The following is a 14453-nucleotide window of genomic DNA, read 5'->3' on the forward strand; positions in this document are numbered from 1 at the left end:
TGAAGATTTATATAATTTTCAAAACTTCAGAATATGCCATCAACTTTGTCTTCACAAAAAAGTGAAGTTCTGAGAGATCTTTTGGCATATTGCCTAAAGAGTCGATGTATCTTCTCACGAGATCTGTTTGCGAGGCAAACAGGGTTGTGTCAATGCAAACTTCTTTGTAATGCGCTGCCACACTAGCTAGTCAGCTCGTATTGAGAAAGTGCGGCGGATCAAGATCTAATGCAGAGATTGACACTAACAGTGAAAAAGCATTTGTGATGCAGCTTTCAAACTCACAGCACAATCTGTCTATCATAAGAAAATAATCCCTTATGACAGCATCTTTAGTTGATTCTTTCGCTTCGCCATGGTCAACCCGAAGTTTACACGGTTACAAAATCAGGTAAGCGGGAAGCTACTTCCTGTGTACGCTTTGGTCTTTTTCATGAGGAACCAGACAATATTTTGCAAAAGTTCTTCAGTGAAGTTCTTTCAAAAGTTCTTTCAGTTTGCATGTCAATAACTTTATCTCGCTTAGCTGTTGCAATAACTTTAACTAGGTCTACCAAATGCAGCTGCTCAAACAGAGGCATTGTGGCAAAAACAAAATTCCGCTTGATGGAGTGTAAATATAAATTCAAATGTCTGAAGACTGGTTGCGAGTCCGTGGGCCTGAGCCCACGTCTGAAGAATGTTTTGGTGGTTGCTGAAACAGTCAAGATAAAGTTGTATCTATTCATTACTCTGTTCACCAATAAATATCAGCATGCCAATCTTGTAGTGGATGATTTCTTCAACTGAGGAACAGTTATGCCAGCGGCTTTCTGAGCATTAACAAACAGTTGATAATGTATATTGCTATTCGCGATAACACAATAGAGCTCTTGAAGAATGGAGGAAAAAGATGCCATTCGTCTAAAGTTCTAAATACCAGCACCCAACAAAAGGTTGAGTCTATGAGCACGGAAGTGAATGTAAATTGCATGCGGTGGAACTGCCTTAATACCTCCTTGCATACCTGAATGTGGCTGCTCACGACACTGGCTTGATATTTTCATAGAAGAATCGAAAAAAACAACAAATTGGCCCCCCTTCTGGTTGTAAAATAGTAAATTCACCCCCCCCCCCCCATCCAAAATTTTCTTGAATTGACACCAATTGGTAGGTCTCCTTATTTTTTTTTTTCATGTTTTTCTCGCCTTTTTTATAAGTTGGTACAATTGAAAAGGCCCTTCAATTGTGAAGTAGAAATATTGGTCTTTGATTGTTGGTACAATTTTTTTTTAACTGTGCTATTAACAAATCTTGTGCTTTTTTCATATTCTCATTTTGTTATAATCCTGGGTATGTAAGATTAGGTACTGTCCTTCAAGATTTTTATTGATTCTTTGAATTGTCCTTTTGTATAATATATCTTTTTCTTGTCTTTCCTGATCATAAAAAAAATAAGTCTAAAATTCTCACTTTGACTGTCTTAATATTCAAGAAGCTAAATTTCAAGACAATTCAGAACAGATTCAAGAACACACTCAAAGAAATAAAGAGTACATAATACGCATATATAGACGGGATCATTTCCCCGGAATTGCGTAATCAACATGTAAAATTTGGTTACAGATTCTGGGTTACCTTGTTTTATTGTAATGAAAGTCGGGCACCGTGGCTTTTACAACAAGACAATAAAAATGTGTCATGAAATGTGAAATAGGAATAATAAATAGATATGTTTGGGAATGAAGCTCACAATAGATTGTTGTGAGGTACAGCTCTATTAGAAACGGATTTGTTTTAATTGAAAACACAATTTTTTCACATTTAAGATCAAATCAATATAAATGTGACTATTGATTTGGGACCCCTCCTAAAATCAGAGGGGGCTATAGCCCCAGCCAGCCCTTCCCAAATGACGCCTCTGGACCTATCTGGATAAATAATGTTCAAAATATTTTGGAAAACATTCTTCACACAAATAATGGTGGAAACTATCAAAATGAGTTAATTTAAGTCTATAGAAAAGGCTATATCCGGGTATCAATGACACAAATTAGAGAACGGGCCATCCCCTGTCGATTCTTTGCCCCGTTCGATTTTGAAAGAAAAGGTTTTTGAAAGATACTCTTATTGAAAAATCCTTTTGAATATTCAGTGAAAAAATAAAACAGCAAATTCCCCCCCCCCTAAAACTTTAAAGGTAAATTTTGCCCCCCCCCCTCCCTCCTCTGCATTGTTATGATTTAATACTACTTCTAGGTATTATTTGGGGGGGGGAGAGTAAAACCGGAAGTAACTTTGAATACAATTAGATAGCAATTTATAAAATAGCTTTTAAATAAATAAAGTAAAAATAGCTTTTTATTGTGGTTTCAACAGAAAAAGAAAAAATTGTCTAAATTATATATGCTTAAAAATCGTTTTTTTTCAAGTTTTGCTTAAAAAAAAGAAAAAAAAAGATTTGATAAGGATTATCGATAAAGTTACCCATATGTATTTTGAAAAAATTGCGCATCTCGATTGATTTTACTGTTTCCAGTTTTTCGCCCAATTTTTCTAGTAAATGGATAGTCTGAACGCGGCATTACCACACTAGGCAATAATGGGCCCTTCAGAGTGAGCATCCAGAGATTAGACATTTTTGCTCTTAGTTGCCTCCCATATAAATAGCCCTTATCTGTCATATCAGAAGTTAGTTCAGAGAACTAGCATTAGAGAAATAACAACCTAACTGTGTCTTATATGATAAGCCAAAGACAAACTATGGTGCCCAAATAGACTTTCTTCCTTAAGATATGGTAAGATGTAAAATTTTTAGGGAGGCACTACTTATTATGCCGTGGTAGTACTTTTCGGAGACTCTGAGTAGTTCCGTTAATTTTGCTGGAGTGGCAACCCTGCCCGGAGGCATAGTTAATGGACTTTTGGACTATTATGAACAAAAAGACTGTCTCAAAATTTTGATCGGATAAATTTGGGGAAAAGAGGGCGCGGGGGGCTACTTGCCCAACGACGACATTTGACTCTTAATAAGGGCACTTTAACTTCCGATTTCTAATCGAATGAGCCCCCTCCGAAGCTTATACGACCGCCCCTTCTATATAAAATGCCTCTGGAAAAAAATCAAAATAAAACATTGAAGCCAGGGAGCCAATTTATGCAGGGATGGGCGGAACAATAGATAGGATGCTCTATATGCATTTATAACAAACATTTTTATAGAATTTTAGTCTTTTCACCAAATACTTCCCTCGTTGGACCGTTAAAAAAAATCCATGGTCTTTAGCCACTTAGATAATCCTGAATGCCCCTTCCCTTGCATATGTGACTGATTATCATTTTTGAGGTAATAAGAGGCTATACATGCATTATGCCTTTATTGCCTAAAATTAGAAAATAAAAAGTAACAGCACATTAAATTAACACTAATCAATTCCACTAAAATACAAAAGAAGACACCGCAACTACAAATAAAGTAAAGAATTGCGATAAGAAAAGAAAAAAGAAAAAGTTGAGAGACGGAAAAAGAAAGAAAGGGAAGAATAAAAGAAGTTGGTTCCACTAAAATATAAAGAAAACATTGCAACTACATTTAAATAAAGAACCACGACAAAAAAAAGTCAATAAGAAAAAAGTAGAGAGTGATAGAGAAAGAAAACAAGAGGGAAAGAGAGAGGTGATGGGAGGCGGAGGGCAAAAATATGATACACCAAGTTGCTATGAACTGAGTTAGAAGACCTAGGGTAATGGTCATTTTTACGCCTTCTTCTTACAGAATAATAATAGGCTCTATAAACAAGTTGCATCTGTAGGTCCCGTCGGCTATTTCACGGAGGATAACAACAAAAGTCACAGCGTAAATAGTAAAAAGAGAACCCAGTAATGTCGATAATAACTAAGTTTGATATCTCTCTATACGTGCTTCTGTGACATAATAATGGTTACTTATGTCCTCATTTATGTCCTAAAGTGACCATAGATTTAGAGACCATAGACCACAGTCCACCGATGTTGAAAAGTGCAGTATTAAGGGCTGCATTGCATTAAGTGCTCTATTTTTATCGAACATAATTTAAATAAATACTTTTCAGTAATAAGCTTATATAGAAAGAAACGCCCTTTGTGCCAACAAGTACACTTCATACAGTAAATTATACTGTTCGTACTGTGAACTTCACTTCTGCACGTGTATAGTTTTAAAACGGCTCTTTAATTTTCTTTTGAAAAATTATTTTTTCGGAAAATTTTTAAATTAATTAACGAGAAATAAACACAAAATATAATGAAAACAACAAAAAGTCAACAAAATTGTGGACATAGCCTAAGTTTGATATCTCTCTATAGGTGCTTTTGTGACATAATAATGATTACTTATGTCCTAAAGTTGTCTGAGTCAAAATGACGCATTTTTCATAGAATATTCTCAAGCGATGTTTCAATAAGACTGCAAATCCTCCCCGAGACCATATCCAGAGGACTCCACTATTATGCAATACATCCCTCCATGATTGTGCATATAATCATTCTTGTGCAGAACATACTAAGAGATAAAAAAGAGCGCAGAGGGAGACGGAGGAAAAAGAGACATTAAGACAGAAAAATAAACAAAAAGCTTTGAAATCTTCGATATGATCCTTCTAGGAATATTTTTTCAGTAACTTCAGAATTTTATGAAAAAGTTTTCTACCTACGATTTAAATCTAAACTGAGGTAATTGTTCTAGGCGAAGTTCAAGCTTTAATAATCAAGAGCCATTGTTTCTGAAAGACAAAAGAAAGAAAACATTAAATTGTTTGAAGGTTTGGTAATGACCAGGTTTTTGAAAAGGAAGGTCTACAAGACAAGCAGACATTTAATTATCTTTTGCTTCTAACGTCTCATTATTCCCAAAAAACAAGCGACAGAGGAAACCCATTTTAGAAATTTCAAAACAATACCTCTTCAGAGTCAAATAAAAAACTAGAAAAAAGGAGACTCAGATAGAAACGTTTGTTATGTATGAAAAAATGTAAACTTTAGAGAAATCAAACATTAGATAACGCTGGTGTTCAAATGCGATAGATATAGTTACGAAACGTATGCGCGTCCCGGAGTTCATTATATGGCTGTAACAGCCTGCTGCAGTACCCGGAATTTGATTTTGGCGATGAGATTATGCGAAAGTGTCTCTGCAACAACCCAATCAAGAAGAATAGGATTATGAATTTCCTTGCGAAAAAAAAAAGTTAACCGCTATGCGACTACTTAAGAGTAATCAATTTTTTTCTTTTTTTATGACAAATATTTAACTCTATTTTTCAAAGAAAAAAGAGGTAGATTCCTTTGTTGAAACAAAGAAAAAATCTTTAAGTTTCTTGAGAACCAAACAAAATGAAAATAGACAGATCAAACCAATGGGGTCAAGCACAAGGGGGTATCCAGAATTTTTGTTCAGGGGATAGGAGGTACAAAAAAACTTTTAAAAACGCACCAAAAATATATTTATATGCATTTTGTTACGTTTTTACGATTCGGACAACAATTTCGGGAAGGGTGGGGGAGCAGGTTCAACCAAGGTAAATCCTTGAATACGGCCTTGGTCAAGCATACTTAGTTTTGATGGGTGAAGAATCGGTCTTAAATAAAAAAAAGTATATTGTAAATTGGCGCAACAGAATTACGTCATGTACCTAATTCACCATACGGAAAAAACATATTTCATTTGACACAAAGAAGTATCGTATATGTTAATAGAGTCATGAGTAGAACACAAAGAGTTACACTGATAAAATCAAACACATAACTGAAGAAAAATACAACTTTTGCAGTTTTATAAAGACAATACAAAAAACTACATATCACTTTTAAAAATACTTCCAAATTATTCTTGAAAACTACACCAACTTTTGATTACGACTGAGTCCGAGAAGTAAGCAATTGTATGACGAACTTGTTATGATAAAAAAGGAAATACGTAGTGAAATTCTAAGTAATAACAAAAGTAGATGGATATGGCCAAGTGTTGCTTTGAACGAAAACCATGTGTTTTATCGGCAGACGCTGAAGTATTTCAGCATCTGCATATGAATTTGAACTTGGTTCATGAATGCATTGAAAGTATCAGCATACTCCATCAAAGCTGCGTTGGGAGCATCACTAATTTAAAAATTAAAAAGGGATTTAATCCAATTTAGCACTAAACCGACCTAATGTTACTTTTGGCATTTCACTAAGTCAATATAAAATACAAATAAGTAACAAAAAGAATTAAATGAAAGAATAAAATAAATGCGCAAGTTCAGCTGTTCGAGCGTTCCTGTTCAACCGAAAAAGAAGAAGAAAGAGAAAAAACGGAGAACAATAAGAAAAACACTCACTAAAACCTAATAGTCTCTGGAAGACTAGAACAAACTAACATTGAGCTGCTTCAAAATTGGGAACAACAGTACAAAATATTATGATTGGTATTTTTCTGCTGCATTTAAGACCCGATTAAGAATTTCAAAACATACTAACAAAAGTTCAAAGCCTAAAATTTTAGAAACGAAGCACTTTACAACATTATTATAACGAAGTACAGGAAAATTTAGACCCTTCAGATGAATGTTGGTTTAGGCCGTGGGCTATCCGTCAAAAAGCAGATGCCATATTGCTATATAAAAACATAACATTTTTTTCCTTGATAGGAGTTAAAAGTTTATGAATAAATGAACTTTCACTTTTTCACAAACTCACGGATAAGTAATGCTTGGATGTGGATATCCCGAAATTACATTTCGGAATGAAAGTGGGGTTTGAAAACGTGAGAATGTTGAAAAGTTGTGGATGTTTTGCAGGTAGATGTTAAGATGTTTTGCAGAAAAACTGGCTTGAAAAAATTCAAAACAATTTTGCATGTGGAGACGTTCTGGAGGAATTGACCGTCGGAAATTTTCAGCGTGCTTGGATTTCCAAGAAATAATCCAATTCAATCAGAACGAAAGAAATTAAAACATGCAAAAAAAGCTGGCTTGAAAAAGGTAAAAAAATGGATAAAAAAAAGTTGATACATGTTTTGCAGAAAAACTGTCAAAGCATTGTCTTGGATATTCATCTGAGCGATTAAATAATACAATAAATTGTACAAAAAATCGGGTTTTATCCACTATCTCCGTCTGTAAACAGAATAATTGCTGGCATTCAGTATTAATGTTCATGTTCAAGATCCTAGAGTGAAAATGTATTACAACATACATCTTTTATCAAAACTTCTGACAGTTAATTTTGAAATTCATCGAGTTGAAAGTGTTTTGAAGTTTCAAACGAAGTTTGAAGCGAGAAATTAAAAGAGTTAATTTGAATTTCATTTTTAATTTTAAGTTGGAATGGGTAGACATAAGTACGGAAGCAATGGCTAACGAATTAGCGGTGATTAAATTCACCGAACTATTAATTAGTTTCGTGCGACAAGATTAGCCTACAGCCTAAAAGAAAGAAGATAAAGCCTCAATTAGCACTCTGCTGGGGGATAAAAAAATTTAATAGAGATACAGAAGATGTTTTGTTTTCTTCAAAAATTTGGACACCAGATCCTTATAATTTATAATTGAAAAAGATGAAACATCAGCTTGTTCACTGCATGGATTAAAACTTTTTTCAAAATTTTGAATAATGGAAATTGTAAATTCGCTCAGTGATAAGCGGTGAGAAACTCATTAGATTTTTCGTTCAAATGAACCCCATATTGTAGTCAAATAAATAATCAAATAAAACAGGCATAATTCATACTGTTGCACCCTGAAGTACAATAAATACATAAATTTCACACTTTAAACATAATAAAAAGGCACTAACACTGGACCTTAGCTACAATATATCGATATGTAAAAAGATCCATCACGGAGATTAGGTCGGTACATTTAATGCTTCTCCTTCAACAGACACAGGGGAAACGCTACTAAGATCACTCATCTCTCTTTGGACGGGCACTGTTAACTTCAATCGTTCTTCATCTTCTTCCCCTGAAAGTACCATATTCTATTTTTGATCAAATGTCATTGATTGATGTGCATTAATATGGGAAACTATATAATATTTGAAGTGCGTTTCAGAAGTCAACTGGAATTAGTCATAGTTAACTACTTGTTACTAGTGTTGTTCCAAAATATCATATAACAATAAACTTTGGTCTGTTCTGATTCTTATAAGTGTATAAGGCAGCACTATATTTTTCCTTGTACATTTTATATACAAGCATACAAGGGCCTGAATTTGGTATATCCCACCGTTTTAGGCTGAATGCAAATAAGTATAGTCAATGATAATTGGATTTAGGCTCTGATTAAGTATTTATTACAGGTAAAATAACCGATATGTAGTGAAATTTTTTTCAAAACAACATGGGGAAACAATATTTCCGATTGACTGGTAAAGCAATCGAGCTTGCCAAATTTTAGAGAGAGGGGGCAGGGGGGGGGGAGGAATTGAACTTTTTGCTTACCACAAAAATGGAAAAAATCCTTTGTGCTTGTTTTTTCTTGCCTTCAGGTGGAGCCAGTAATGAAGACCCCGCCCTGTTTTTTTTTTTTTTTTTTTTTGCGAAGATTCTTTTTAAATATTGGGATTTTGGTGAGGGGCCGCCTTCACCAAATCCCAATTGGAATTGGGATTCAGGACGCCTTCAAGTGAAGCCAGTACTGAAGACCCCGCAGCCTTTTTTTTAACGAAGATTCTTTTCAAATATCACTAGGTTCCGTTTTAGTGCGGAAATGGGAGAACCCCTTAGGTAGTGGAAAACAAGAGTAAGAGAAAATACCGATTGGTCATGGAAAAATAAATACTGAGAGTCTGTGATTGATCGCAAAGTTTTTCAAAGAAATACGAAGAAATAATGTACTAAGAACCTCTCACAATACAATGGTAGTTTTGTCTTTTTTAATTGAAAACATTAACATAAGATATGAAATTAAGTAACATCTTCAAAGTTAATTTTCAAACTTAAAAAAGCATAAGCTGCAGTTCCGATAAGACTAAAGAGAAACTTCATGAAATCAAGCTACTTTTAAGATTTTATTCATCTTTAAGTCAACTTTCAAGTAATTTAAAACCATTTTCTATGAGAAGATCTGCATAGAGGAGATCAAGGCCATCATTTTGACCGTTTGAAAATAAGTACAAGTAGAATTCAGAATCAAGTACAAGGCACAGAATATTCTTTGATCCAGGGATTCTAACTTTAACCCAAGAGGTCCTAAACCAGATTGCCACCTGTAGGCTATAGCTCCAGGTTCGGTTCTTTTTCACTGGCGATGGTGACTTTTGTGGTGGTTTTTGATTTGAAATACCTTTTGCTGAATAATTTTAAACCAAACAGTGTCGGTTTTCTGACTGTGGCACTTTTCTTTACTGCCCAATAAAAACCTTACTATTAACCAAATAACGTTGTTACCACAACGCTTCGTTTTCCATTACGGGTAGTTTCAAGTAATTCTAAAAGTATTATGTGACACTTTTTTCAGTATTTATAGGTTTATAGGTCATCCTGTCTAGTTATGTAAGATCTATTGACCGGTCTAATCTGCTTTCACCAATTTCATTTTGTTCACAGAACATTTAGAATTCTGTTTCCTTTAAAATGCATTATAAAGAGCTTAAATTTCTCACCCCCCCCCCAAAAAAAAAATTTGGGAAATGAAGCCTTTGATACGAAAGTAGCTATCATTGTATCAAAGAGGCTTACAAACATACTTAGGCGCATTTAATGAACAAACCAATGACCCTTATTAATGGCCAAACAATCTAGAATTTGTCTTTCTGTTTTTCCACTCTCCTGTCAGTTTTTGTAACATAGCACCTTTTGAGAAACCATGCCAGATATATAAAGCTACTGTTATTAAATTCCTACAAGAAGATTCACAGCACTATCCACATGGATCATTTTACCACACTCTTTCTATACCTAGAGGAACAAGTGGTCTTCAGCCATACGAGAGTGAGCAGAAAGAACCTCTTTTACCCCACTCTTTCTATACTTAGAGGAACAAGTGGTGTTCAGCCACATGAGAGCGAGCAGCAAGAACCTCTTTTACCCCACTCTTTCTATACCTAGAGGAACAAGTGGTCTTCAGCCACACGAGAGTGAGCAGCAAGAACCTCTTTTACCCCACTCTTTCTATACTTAGAGGAACAAGTGGTGTTCAGCCACATGAGAGCGAGCAGCAAGAACCTCTTTTACCCCACTCTTTCTATACTTAGAGGAACAAGTGGTGTTCAGCCACATGAGAGCAAGCAGCAAGAACCTCTTTTACCCCACTCTTTCTATACCTAGAGGGACAAGTGGTGTTCACCCACACGAGAGTGAGCAGCAAGAACCTAATGCCCTTGGCCCTTGGATGTCCTGGGCTACATTGCGGTTCACTAAGAATCAGTGCGTCCTTCTTGAGAAAGATTGCGTGATTAAGTCTCGGTTCTTTGTATACAAAATCCCTACTTTTTAGTGCTCTTTTCACTTCTCTCAAATGCTGCGTAGTCAGATATATAATTAACCCTTGATATACTCCATATGGACGATTGATGGACTTATCCAGCTTCTGACTTCCTCCACGCAGTGAAGTAGGTTTACGAATTGAAATATCGGGTTCTAATGAAACTATTTATATTTCATTCAAAATCATGATCCTAAATTTTAGTCACTCGCCATTTTTTGGTAACTCTTTTCACAAAAGTTTGGAGTTTAGGAATTTTGAAAAAAAAGAAATACTACTAACTGACAAAACATAATCTGACGATGGGGGTATCCTTTCCCTACATTTCCCAAGTTTTTTCTTGAAGGGTAAAAAGCGAGATAAGGAATTAAAATGAGAATAATTATGCTCAGATTTGGAATTATCAACATTATTCAACTCGTTACTGTAATTTTTGCGAACTTTGTTTTCTTATTCAAGTCCTTAAGATAACTAGGTCAAGTCCACGAGTTCCCAAAACTTTCAAAAGCAATGGAAGATACATATTTTTTGGTTTCAGATACTACAATACCTTTTTGATATTTTGACAGCGACAAGAAAAAAATTCGGGAATAATCCTTTGAATTTGATTGGATAAGAAAATACAATCAATTAATTAATAAAATTTTTTTTCAGCAAAATACAGAGAAAAGAAAGATTCTAGAATAACAACAGGCACTCATAAAATAAGTACAAAATAAAATAAAAACAATTTAAACGCATATGCTGTTTTGAAAAAAAAAAAACATTGTCAGAAAATTATTTAACACTATTAAAAACATTTAACCTACAACTACAGCTATTATTCAACCTCTACTTATTTACCCAATGAAAATCATGGGCCTGAGCAAATTTTCCATGATTTTCAATTTAAGCTGGCGCGTAGAACCCTATAATTTATAAGGGAACTGGAGGGTTTGTTTATACAATAAATAGATTGCAATTTTAAATTTTATATACTTTTAGGTAAATGCATAAATAAATGAATATTCTGGACACTTAGTTCTGGAAGTAAATTGAAGATAAATGTTTAGGAATACTAAAAAAAAATCATACTTTTATAATATAGGATCTTTTCAAAGATCACACTGCCTTTCTATGATGAACAAATATAAGTTTAAATAGGGGAAAGTCCTTTCATTAGACAGTGAAACACGCACAAAAAGTTTTGGATATTTCGATCACATACAGAGTGACCGTCATCATCAGATAAGCTGTTTGTCTGCAAATAAACTTGTTGCTTTTTCTGCTGATGACTGTCACTGTATATGTGATCGAAATATTCAGAACTTCTTGTATCCGTTTCACTGTCTAATAAGAGGGCTTAACCCTATTTGAACTTTAATTTGTTGGTTACTTGTATAATATTAAAACATATAAATCTAAAATTGCGACTACTTATATATTAACTAAGAAAGAGAAAATACCTGATTCAGCAAGGGCTCGGTCAACCTTTGATTTATCCTGCAGAAGAAAAAGAGATGCCGCAACGAAGAAGAATCCACCCAAAACTTGTACGACAATAGCTACGTAGCTAGCATATTGTAAAGATAGAAAGTTAACTTCAGTATTCAAGAGAAGAGAAGAATTTTGCCCAACAGGAAGAGGATTTAACTTCAAACTTTCTTCAAACTTCGGTCGAATAATAGGCTTCATTGTGTCAGAAATCTAGAAATAACTTTGCTTTATATTTTCATCAATTTAATTTTTGTGTTAAAATTAACCATTTTGCGACCTAATAAGCTACGTCTTCCCATTTTTTAAACAAAATATCGTGTTCTCGTTAGACTTAATAAAATATTGGTTAAAGTTCAGATTTGCGACTCTGTTCTTATTTCCCCAAACATTCCAAAAACACTGAATACAATAAATTTTAAATTAGAATAGCCTGTATTCAGAAGACCATACTTTGCGCTATAGTTCACAAGTATATACATCCCTAAGACCCAATATGCCGTTCTTCTTATAATTTACTACACATTTTCTAAGATTTTTCATTTTTGCTTTTTGGTCAAAGCTGATCCACCCCCCCCCCTCCCCCTTCTTGATAAGTTCCACCACAAGTGCCTGATTCACAAAGCAAAGAAATTAGATCTAAACGACAGAACATTTAGAAACACTTCGGAGACTCCTTGTTGGGCTATATAAAGCCAATTATTGATGCATTAAGCCATTAATGAACACCCAAAAACCCTGAACAAGTAAAAATACGAAGAAACTTGGGCTGAACAAATGTGAGAAAGTATACAATTTTAATTTCTATTGTATTCCCTGAATTTGCCTCTGTTGATCACAGGTTCAGACAAACTAACTACGAGTGTAATACGAAATAGCAAAATGCAATACATACTGTTGGTCTACGCATATTTTTAATTTTGGAATTATGTTATTAAAAGAAATTCTTGCATAAATCAGAAATTTAAATTTACTCAGTCAAAATTGCAACGAAATTTGACGTTATCCTTTTTTAGTTGAAGGAAGAAACGCAATTACTGGCATGCAAAATTTGCGTGAAATTACCGACTTGTACGAATAAAAACAAGAAAATAATAGCACCTTCATATAGACACGGAAGAAATTATGTCATGTTGTCTAGACTGCATTACGTTTCTTAAATTACGGCCACTTTTTCGCATTATTACATATCCATTCAAACATATTTCATTTATAAGTTTTTATTATAAAGAACACAGAATGAGGAATAACAATTTTTAATCTATATTGATTATGAAAAGAAGCGATGAAACCATTCAGTATTTTTTTTTTTTTTTTAGAATGCTGATCCTATTAATTTCTAAACAAAGTTCATGTGTTTAAGGGGATTCGACACCTCAAAACCATTTTGCGATCCTCAGAGTCAGCTGGGGATCGCAAATGGCCCATTAGCAAATTTTCTATGGAGGCAAGCCACCACCAAGAACCACCGATGATCTGTGGTTTGACTATGAAATTTGACTGAAAAGACAATGAAATTTTACTTTCTCTGTGTCGGCAAGGTTTTCAATCAATGTATGTAGGGAACCACAGGGAACTCCCGAATCTGCCAAATTACTCAGTTTTTTTTGCGAGTTTTTAGCGATTTCCTAGCAGGTATGTTAGAATATTTTTAGGGACTGTCCTTTCCAGAGCTTTAAAAGAGAACTCAGCTCCGTTTAATAACAATAATAATAATAAAATCATATTTTCTAATGATGTAAATTTCATTACAACTGAATATTTCTATTTCAGACACAAAACGGGTGAAACTAAATGATTTTTCTAAGATTTCTGGGAAAGTAGGTATCGGCTTTTAGTTTTGTGTCGTTTATTCGGACCGTCCAATCAATTCTAGATAATTTGGCCACACAAACTAGAAAAGTTTGTAATGGTATAGAATCCCCTTATTTTCGGTAATTAAATAGAACCACTAGTGTATAAAATCAAAACAAAGGCGATACTTTCCCAACAGTCTTCTACCTATCCTAATTGAAGAGACGCTATCCGACAAATGAAATACGAAACTATAAAATAATTCAGAACCGTCTGAAAAAAAAACTCAGAAAGAGCTCACACAACTACATAAACAGAGAGGGGGAGGGGGTCATCAACACGGAAGAAAGGTATATTTTTAAACATTATTTTTCCAAGGATCCGGGTATCTGGACCCATTACTGTGGGTAATCCGATTCCTTTGGACAAGTAAAACCATACTAACATTTTTTTTTTTTTTATAGCTTATACGATTACGGCAAGTATAAGGATAATAGAAAATACAGGCCAAAGTAAATAGGTTAGTTTTAAAACGAGTACGCTTTAATAAGAAAGTTTAAAAAGAACAGCCCTCATTTTGACTGTAGATCCATTCTTGAAAGTTTTTTTTAACAACTGAGCAACTTTCTAAGATAGCGGAAGGCAATATACTGAAATATTACTGAAAAAAAAAACAGCTATTTAAACAGCTGTCTCCAAAAAACAATGAGATACAAAAAAAACGAAAAAAAAGGTAGTCTTTTAATGTAACTGATTTCTCTGGTT

The 14453-nt window shown here is 34.2% G+C and overlaps 2 protein-coding genes across 3 annotated transcripts in view; one reads left to right on the forward strand and one right to left on the reverse strand.

Moving 5' to 3' along the window:
• LOC148946249 (uncharacterized) overlaps nucleotides 1-14453 on the forward strand; it is a 108132-nt gene that overhangs the window by 66329 nt on the left and 27350 nt on the right. The window lies entirely within an intron of this gene.
• Nucleotides 2843-14453, reverse strand: part of spin (lysolipid transporter protein spinster) — a 69519-nt gene continuing 57908 nt past the window's right edge. Inside the window, exons 8-9 of one of the 2 annotated variants that reach the window (XM_089098324.1) lie at nucleotides 11867-12107; nucleotides 2843-7958 (exon numbers count right to left, since the gene is read on the reverse strand). In XM_089098324.1, coding sequence (XP_088954450.1) covers nucleotides 7843-7958; nucleotides 11867-12107 — 357 coding nt within the window. In that variant the 3' untranslated portion in view covers nucleotides 2843-7842. The remainder of the gene's footprint in view (nucleotides 7959-11866; nucleotides 12108-14453) is intronic. The other variant, XM_089098323.1, reaches the window with a different exon arrangement.

This window comes from Artemia sp. Qi Xiang Cuo, chromosome 12 (genome assembly GCF_049724085.1).
Source record: "Artemia sp. Qi Xiang Cuo chromosome 12, ASM4972408v1, whole genome shotgun sequence".
In the NCBI taxonomy this organism is placed as follows: domain Eukaryota; kingdom Metazoa; phylum Arthropoda; class Branchiopoda; order Anostraca; family Artemiidae; genus Artemia; species Artemia sp. Qi Xiang Cuo.